This window comes from Hydractinia symbiolongicarpus, chromosome 11 (assembly GCF_029227915.1).
Source record: "Hydractinia symbiolongicarpus strain clone_291-10 chromosome 11, HSymV2.1, whole genome shotgun sequence".
Taxonomy (NCBI): Eukaryota; Metazoa; Cnidaria; class Hydrozoa; order Anthoathecata; family Hydractiniidae; genus Hydractinia; species Hydractinia symbiolongicarpus.
In genome coordinates, this window is record NC_079885.1 from 3149747 (window position 1) to 3159179 (window position 9433).

General features: G+C 36.7%; 1 protein-coding gene across 1 annotated transcript; it reads right to left on the reverse strand.

Moving 5' to 3' along the window:
* Positions 1-282: 282 nt before the first annotated feature.
* On the reverse strand, positions 283-9211 carry LOC130614454 (uncharacterized). Its single transcript, XM_057435883.1, has 3 exons — positions 9179-9211; positions 818-1680; positions 283-676 (listed from the first exon to the last, which is right to left on the reverse strand). Exons 1-3 carry the CDS (start codon positions 9209-9211, stop codon positions 283-285), a joined length of 1290 nt encoding a protein of 429 aa, XP_057291866.1.
* Between the last annotated feature and the right edge of the window lie 222 nt (positions 9212-9433).

The window sequence follows — 9433 nt, forward strand, 5'->3', positions numbered from 1 at the left end:
ATATCATCGTACGATCAAATATTCCGTAGGGGCAAGTCAATTATCTGAAAATAGAAATAATGGCATTGATGCAATATTTCTATTAAGAATTGGCTTATCCCTACGGATTAACAAGCTTTCCTTCAATTCCAAATCAAAATTATTAGATGCGGAGGAGATAATAGAAAAATTATCTAAAGATGGTCTATTTTTACAGAAAACAACATGCTCCAAAACCGCACTAGGGTTAATAGATTTGACGGATTTTCCAGTCAAGGCAGAAACGGCCATGTGTTCGCAGGCTCAAACTTTCAAATGTCGCATAGTTTTCCCATAATAGATGGCATTGCAGCCATCACACTGATATTTATATACGACTTTTGAACGCAGAGCCTTTGAAACACGGTCCTTAAACCGGAAAAAATTGCCAATTCTACAACCCGATTTGAAAATAACCCTAAGCTTACAGCACGGAAGATGCTTATCAAATGTTTTAACTAAGTGAGTTCGCAGTTTCAACGATATATTACCCAAATATGGCAAAATAATAAGAACTTCTAACTTAGGCACGGTACTGAAAACTTTCTTATCTTGAAACATTCTGTCGAGAAAAGACTTAATGCATTGATCAATCAAACTTGACGGGTAGCCATTTCTTAACAGAATGTTTCTAAGATCTTGCATTTCTAAGTGAAACCTAGAAAAATCAGAAACAATCTTAAATATCCGAAAAATCAATGTCATTATCAAACCCGTTTTATATTCTTCCGGCAAAAAGCTGTTGTAATTCGTCTAAACACCACTAAATGTAAGCTTCCTATAGATAGATGTAACAAACTTCGATTCATTGCGAGAAACAGATACGTCAAGAAACGGAAGAGTTTTATCGGCCTCGCACTCAGACGTGAAAGATATGTTGATGTGTTGCCTATTAAGATAGTCCTTAAATAGAGGCAAATGGCTAGGAGATGAGAACAACACAAAAACATCATCAACATATCTTCTATAATACACTGGCTTAAAGGATGATGGACAATTATCCAACCAAGTCTTTTCGTGGTGCGAAAGAAAAGCATTAGCAAGGCTGGGGCCAAGAGGTGATCCCATAGCTACCCCATCGACTTGCTTGAATAGTTGACCGTCAAACGTGAAATAAGAATTTTCTGTGGCCAGAGAGAGGAGTTTACGAAAATCACTTTTGCAAAAATTACTGACTGGGTCAGTCTCTGAAAATAAAGAATCAGTACAAATATCTATAGTTTCTTGCAAAGGAATATTTGTAAATAAAGAATCAACATCTAGGCTAGCCATAAACAAACTACTGTCCTGTTTACTAATTTCTTCAGCAAAGGAAAAAGAGCTGAAAACAGTATACTCATTAACTGTTAAGGGTGCCAAAAGTGGTACAAGAAACTTAGCCAAATTGTAGGTGGGTGTATCGATAGCCGATAAAATGGGCCTAAAAGGTGGACTTCCGTTAACAATAGATTTGTGAATTTTACATAAACCATATAATATTCCTAGCTTTGACCCAGTTGGTTTGAGTTTTTCATGTAATCTTCTTTCCAAGGAACCGTTGTCAAGCAAAGTTTTCAAAACTGCTGTAACTTTTTTCTCTTGATTGATGATAAAATTCAGTTCCTTCTCTTTATCACATTTAACTTTTGTAAACTTCGCTGTGTCATTCAAAATATCACTAATCTTGTTTACGTATATATCTTTATCGACAAGAACAACTGAATTTCCTTTGTTAGTAATATCGGGAAAAAATCACTAAATACATGTTGGTACGAATACGTGACGCAACCGATGTAACTTAAGCGGACTGACACCGTTAGGAAGTCAATGAAATGTAGTTTTTGAAATTGTTTCTATTTCTTCAGCGCGTGCTAACGGCTAGGATTGGTCCCACAGAACAAAATGAATTATTTATCTAAACTTTTATGTAAAGCGCTACCACAGCGCCCAGTGAAATCGGTAAATTCCAGCAATCTTGTCGAATAAAGAAGAATGTTATTTCTTGGGTCCAATTTTCTCATTTATCACATTTATAAGGTCACAGTACAGAATCACTTCAATTAAGTCCCACAGTCAATTGTTTCACTGGCAAAAGCAATACAACTTAGTAATATCGGAAAAAATCATTAAGTACATGTTGGTACGAATACGTGACGCAAACGATGTAACTTAAGCGGACTGATACCGTCAGAAAGTCATTGAAATGTAGTTTTTCAAACTGTTCCTATTTATTCAGCGCGTGCTAACGGCCGGGATTGGTCCCACAGTAAGAAATGACTTATATATCTAAATTTTTAAATGAAGTACTACCACAGCGCCCAGTGAAATCGGTAAATTCCAACAATCATATCAAATTAAGAAGAATGTTATTCCTTGGAGTCCAATTGGCTCATTTATCACATTTATAAGGTCACAGTACAGAATCACTTCAATTTAGTCCCACAGTCAATCGTTTCACTGTCAAAAGTAGTACAACTTAGTAATATCAGAAAAAAATCACTAAGTACAAGTTGGTACGAATACGTGACGCAACCGATGTAACTTAAGCGGATTGACACCGTTAGGAAGTCATTAAAATGTAGTTTTTAAAAATATTTCTATTTCTTCAGCGCGTGCTAACGGCTAGGATTAGCCCCACAGTTCAAAATGACTTTTTTATCTAAACTTTTAAATAAAGCGCTACCACAGCGCCCAGTGAAATCGGTAAATTCCAGCAATCATGTCAAATTAAGAAGAATGTTATTTCTTGGGTCCAATTGTCTCACTTATCACATTTAGAAAGTCAAAGTCCAAAATCACTTCAATTAAGTCCCACAGTCAATCGTTTCACTGTTAACAGCGATACAACTTAGTAACATCGGAAAGAAATCACTAAATACATGTTTGTACGAATGTGTGACGCAACCGTTGTAACTCAAACGGATTAACACCGTTAGAAATTCAATGAAATGGAGTTTTTGAAACTGTCTCTATTTCTTCAGCGCGCGATAACGGCTAGGATTGGTCCCACAGTACAAAAATGACTTTTATATCTAAATTTTTAAATAAAGCGCTGCCACAGCGCCCAGTGTAACTGCTGAGTTCAAGCAATCATGTAAAATTAAGAGAAATGTTATTTCTTGGAGTTCAATTGGCTCATTTATCACATTTATAAGGTCACAGTCCAGAATCACTTCAATTAAGTCCCACAGACAATCGTTTCACTGTGAAAAGCAATGCAACCTAGTTATATCAGAAAAATGTCGCTAGGTAAATGTTGGTACGACTATGTGACGTAACCGTTGTCACTCAAACAAACTGATACTATTAGAAAGTCATTGAAGTGTAGTTTTTAAAACTGTCTCTATTTCTTCAGCGCGTCATGACGGCTACGATTGGTCCCACAGTAAAAATTGACTTATTTATCTAAGTTTTCAAATGAAGCGCTACCACAGGGTCCAGTGTAATCGCTGAGTTCCGACAATCATGTCGAGTGAAGAAGAATGTTTTTTCTTGGAGTCCAATTGTCTCATTTATACCATTTATCAGATCAAAGTCAAAAATCAGATCAATTGAGTCCCACATTTAATCATTTCACTGTTAAAAGCGATGCAACCTAGTAACATCAGAAAAATATCGCTAAATACATGTTGGTCCAAATATGTGACCCAACCGTTGTAACTTAAACGGACTGACACCGTTAGAAAGTCAATAAAATGGAGTTTTTGAAACTGTCTCTATTTCTCCGGCGCGCGCTAACGGCTAGGATTTGTCCCACAGAAAAAATGACTTATTTATCTAAATTTTTTAATAAAGCGCTACCACAGGGTTCAGTGTAATTGCTGAGTTCAAGCAATCATGTCAAATTAAGAAGAATGTTATCCCTTGGAGTCCAATTGGCTCATTTATCACATTTATAAGGTCACAGTACAGAATCACTTCAATTTAGTCCCACAGTCAATCGTTTCACTGTCAAAAGTAATACAACTTAGTAATATCGGAAAAAAATCACTAAGTACATGTTGGTACGAATACGTGACGCAACCGATGTAACTTGGGCGTATTGATACCGTTAGAAAGTCAATGAAATGTAGTTTTTAAAAATGTTTCTATTTCTTCAGCGCGTGCTAACGGCTAGGATTAGTCCCACAGTACAAAATGACTTTTTTATCTAAACTTTTAAATAAAGCGCTACCACAGCGCCCAGTGAAATCGGTAAATTCCAGCAATCATATCAAATTAAGAAGAATGTTATTTCTTGGGTCCAATTATCTTACTTATCACATTAAGGAGGTCAAAGTCCAAAATCACTTCAATTATGTCCCACAGTCAATCGTTTCACTGTTAACAGCGATACAACTTAGTAACATCGGAAAGAAATCACTAAATACATGTTTGTACGAATGTGTGACGCAACCGTTGTAACTCAAACGGATTAACACCGTTAGAAATTCAATGAAATGGAGGTTTTGAAACTGTCTCTATTTCTTCAGCGCGCGCTAACGGCTAGGATTTGTCCCACAGTAAAAATGACATTTTTATCTAAATTTTTATATGAAGCGCTACCACCGGGGCCAATGAAATCGCTGTGTTGCGACAATCATGTCGAGTTAAGAAGAATGTTATTTTCTGGAGTCAAATTGTCACATTATCACATTTACCAGATCAAAGTCAAAAATCAGTTCAGTTAAGTTCCACAGTCGATCGTTGTACTGTTAAAAGCGATGCAACCTGGTAACGCCGGAAAAACATCGTTAAGTGCATGATCGTACGAATATGTGACGCAACCGTTGTAGTTGAAACGGACTAATACCGTTCGAAAGTCAATTAAACGCAGTTTTTGAAACTGTCTCTATTTCTTCAGCGCGCGATAACGGCTAGGATTGGTCCCACAGTACGAAAATGACTTTTATATCTAAGTTTTTAAATGAAGCGCTCCAAACAGCGACCAGTGTAACTGCTGAGTTCAAGCAATCATGTAAAACTAAGAGGAATGTAATTTCTTGGAGTTCAATTGGCTCATTTATCACATTTATAAGGTCACAGTCCAGAATCACTTCAATTGAGTCCCACATTTAATCATTTCACTGTTAAAAGCGATGCAACCTAGTAACATCAGAAAAATATCGCTAAATACATGTTGGTCCAAATATGTGACCCAACCGTTGTAACTTAAACGGACTGACACCGTTAGGAAGTCAATAAAATGGAGTTTTTGAAACTGTCTCTATTTCTCCGGCGCGCGCTAACGGCTAGGATTTGTCCCACAGTAAAAATGACTTATTTATCTAAATTTTTTAATAAAGCGCTACCACAGGGTCCAGTGTAATTGCTGAGTTCCGACAATCATGACGAGTTAAGAAGAATGTTTTTTCTTGGAGTCCAATTGTCTCATTTATCACATTCATAAAGTCAAACTCGAAAATCAGTTATATTAAGTCCCACAGTAAATCGTTTTACTGTTAAACGCGATACAACCTAGTAATATCCGAATAACCTGGCTAAATACATGTTGGTACGAATATGTGACGCAACCGTTGTAACTCACACGCATTTATACCGCTAGAAAGTCAATGAAATGTAGTTTTTGAAACTGTTCCTATTTATTCAGCGCGTGCTAACGGCCAGGATTGGTCCCACAGTAAAAAATAACTAATTTATCCAAATTTTTAAGTAAAGCATTACCACAACGCCCAGTGTAATCGCTGAATTCCAGAAATCATTTCAAATTAAGAAGAATGGTTTTCCTTGGAGTCCAACTCGCTCAATTATCGCATTTATAAGGTCACAGTCATGAATCAGTTCAATTCAGTCCCACAATCAATCGTTTCACTGTTGAAAGCGATGCAACTTAGTAATATCGGAAAAAATCACTAAGTACATGTTGGTACGAATACGTGACGCAACCGATGTAACTTAAGCGGATTGACAGCGTTAGAAAGTCAATGAAAGGTAGTTTTTAAAAATGTGTCTATTTCTTCAGCGCGTGCTAACGGCTAGGATTGGTCCCACAGTACAAAATGACTTATTTATCTAAACTTTTATATAAAGCGCTACCACAGCGCCCACTGAAATAGGTAAATTCCAGCAATCATGTCAAATTAAGAAGAATGTTATTTCTTGGGTCCAATTTTCTCACTTATCACATTTATGAAGTCACAGTCCAAAATCAGTTCAATTAAGTCCCACAGTCAATCGTTTCACTGTTAAAAGCGATACAACCTAGTATTACCAGAAAAATATCACTTATTACATGTTGGTACGAATATGTGACGCAACCGTTGTAAGCCAAACGGACTGATACCGTTAGAAAGTCATTGAAATGTAGTTTTTGAAACTGCCTCTATTTCTTCAACGCGCGCTACCGGCCAGGATTGGTCCCACAGTAAAAAAGACTTATTTATCAAAATTTTTAAATGAAGTGCTCCAAACAGCGACCAGTGTAATCGCTGAGTTCCGGCAATCATGTCAAATTAAGAAGAATGTTATTTCTTGGGGTCCATTTGGCTCACTTATCACATTTATAAGGTCACAGTCCAAAGTTACTTCAATTAAGTCCCACAGTCAATCGTTTCACTGTTAAAAGCGATACAACCTAGTATTACCAGAAAAAAATCACTTAATACATGTTGGTACGAATATGTGACGCAACCGTTGTAACTCAAACGGACTGATACCGTTAGAAAGACATTAAAATGTAGTTTTTGAAACTGCCTCTATTTCTTCAACGCGCGCTAACGGCCAGGATTGGTCCCACAGTAAGAAATGACTTATTTATCTAAATTTTTAAATGAAGTACCACCACAGCGCTCAGTGAAATCGGTAAATTCCAACAATCATGTCAAATTACGAAGAATGTTGTCCTTGGATCCAGTTGTCTCATTTATCACATTTATGAGGTCAAAGACCAAAATCAGCTCAATTAAGTCCCACAGTCAATCGTTTCACTGTTAAAAGCGATGCAACCTAGTATTATCCGAATACTACCGCTAAATACATGTTGGTACGAATACGTGACGCAACCGATGTAACTTAAGCGGATAGACACCGTTAGAAAGTCATTGAAATGTAGTTTTTGAAACTGCTTCTATTTCTTCAACGCGTGCTAACGGCCAGGATTGGTCCCACAGTACAAAATGAATTATTTATCTAAACTTTTATGTAAAGCGCTACCACAGCGCCCAGTGAAATCGGTAAATTCCAGCAATCATGTCGAATAAAGAAGAATGTTATTTCTTGGGTCCAATTTTCTCATTTATCACATTTAAAAGGTCACAGTACAGAATCACTTCAATTAAGTCCCACAGTCAATTGTTTCACTGTCAAAAGCAATACAACTTAGTAATATCGGCAAAAAATCACTAAGTACATGTTGGTACGAATACATGACGCAAACGATGTAACTTAAGCGGACTGATACCGTCAGAAAGTCATTGAAATGTAGTTTTTAAACTTTTCCTATTTATTCAGCGCGTGCTAACGGCTGGGATTGGTCCCACAGTAAAAAATGACTTATTTTATATAAATTTTTAAGTGAAGCGCTACCATAGGGCCGAGTGTAATCGCTGAGTTCCAACAATCATGTCAAGCTAAGAAGAATGTTATTCCTTGGAGTCCAATTGGCTCATTTATCATATTTATAAGGTCACAGTACAGAATCACTTCAATTAAGTCCCACAGTCAATCGTTTCACTGTCAAAAGCAACACAACTTAGTAATATCGGAAAAAAATCACTAAGTACATGTTGGTACGAATACGTGACGCAAACGATGTAACTTAAGCGGACTGATACCGTCAGAAAGTCATTAAAATGTAGTTTTTCAAACTGCCTCTATTTCTTCAACGCGCGCTAACGGTGAGGATTGGTCCCACAGTACGAAATGACTTATATATATAAATTTTTAAATGAAGTACTACCACAGCGCCCAGTGAAATCGGTAAATTCCAACAATCATGTCAAATAAAGAAGAATTTTATTCCTTGGAGTCCAATTGGCTCATTTATCACATTTATAAGATCACAGTACAGAATCACTTCAATTTAGTCGCACAGTCAATCGTTTCACTGTCAAAAGTAATACAACTTAGTAATATCGGAAAAAAATCACTAAGTACAAGTTGGTACGAATACGTGACGCAACCGATGTAACTTAAGCGGATTGACACCGTTAGGAAGTCATTAAAATGTAGTTTTTAAAAATGTTTCTATTTCTTCAGCGCGTGCTAACGGCTAGGATTAGTACCACAGTACAAAATGACTTTTTTATCTAAACTTTTAAATAAAGCGCTACCACAGCGCCCAGTGAAATCGGTAAATTCCAGCAATCATGTCAAATTAAGAAGAATGTTATTTCTTGGGTCCAATTGTCTCACTTATCACATTTAGAACATCACAGTCTAAAATCAGTTCAATTAAGTCCCACAGTCAATCGTTTCACTGTTAAAAACAATGCAGCCTTGTAATATCCGAATTCTACTGCTAAATACATGTTGGTCCGAATATGTGACGCAACCGTTGTAACTTAAACGGATTTATACCGCCAGAAAGTTAATGAAATGTAGTCTTTGAAACTGTTTCTATTTATTCAGCGCGTGCTAACGGCCAGGATTGGTCCCACAGTAGAAAATGACTTATTTTATATAAATTTTTAAGTGAAGCGCTACCATAGGGCCGAGTGTAATCGCTGAATTCCAGCAATCATGTCAAGCTAAGAAGAATGTTATTCCTTGGAGTCCAATTGGCTCATTTATCACATTTATAAGGTCACAGTACAGAATCACTTCAATTAAGTCCCACAGTCAATCGTTTCACTGTCAAAAGCAATACAACTTAGTAATATCGGAAAAAAATCACTAAGTACATGTTGGTACGAATACGTGACGCAACCGATGTAACTTAAGCGGACTGATACCGTCAGAAAGTCAATAAAATGGAGTTTTTGAAACTGTCTCTATTTCTCCGGCGCGCGCTAACGGCTAGGATTTGTCCCACAGTAAAAATGACTTATTTATCTAAATTTTTTAATAAAGCGCTACCACAGGGTTCAGTGTAATTGCTGAGTTCCGACAATCATGACGAGTTAAGAAGAATGTTTTTTCTTGGAGTCCAATTGTCTCATTTATTACATTTATCAGATCAAAGTCAAAAATCAGTTCAATAAAGTCCCACAGTCAATCGTTTTACTGTTAAAAGCGATGCAACCTGGTAACATCGGAAAAACATCTTTAAGTTCATGATGGTACGAATATGTGAGGGAACTGTTGTAATTGAAACGGACTGATACCGTTAAAAAGTCAATTAAATGGAGTTTTTGAAACTGTCTCTATTTCTTCAGCGCGCGATAACGGCTAGGATTTTATCCCACAGTACAAAAATTACTTTTTCATCTAAATTTTCAAAGAAAGCGCTGCCATAGCGCCCAGTGTAACTGCTGAGTTCAAGTAATCATGTCAAATT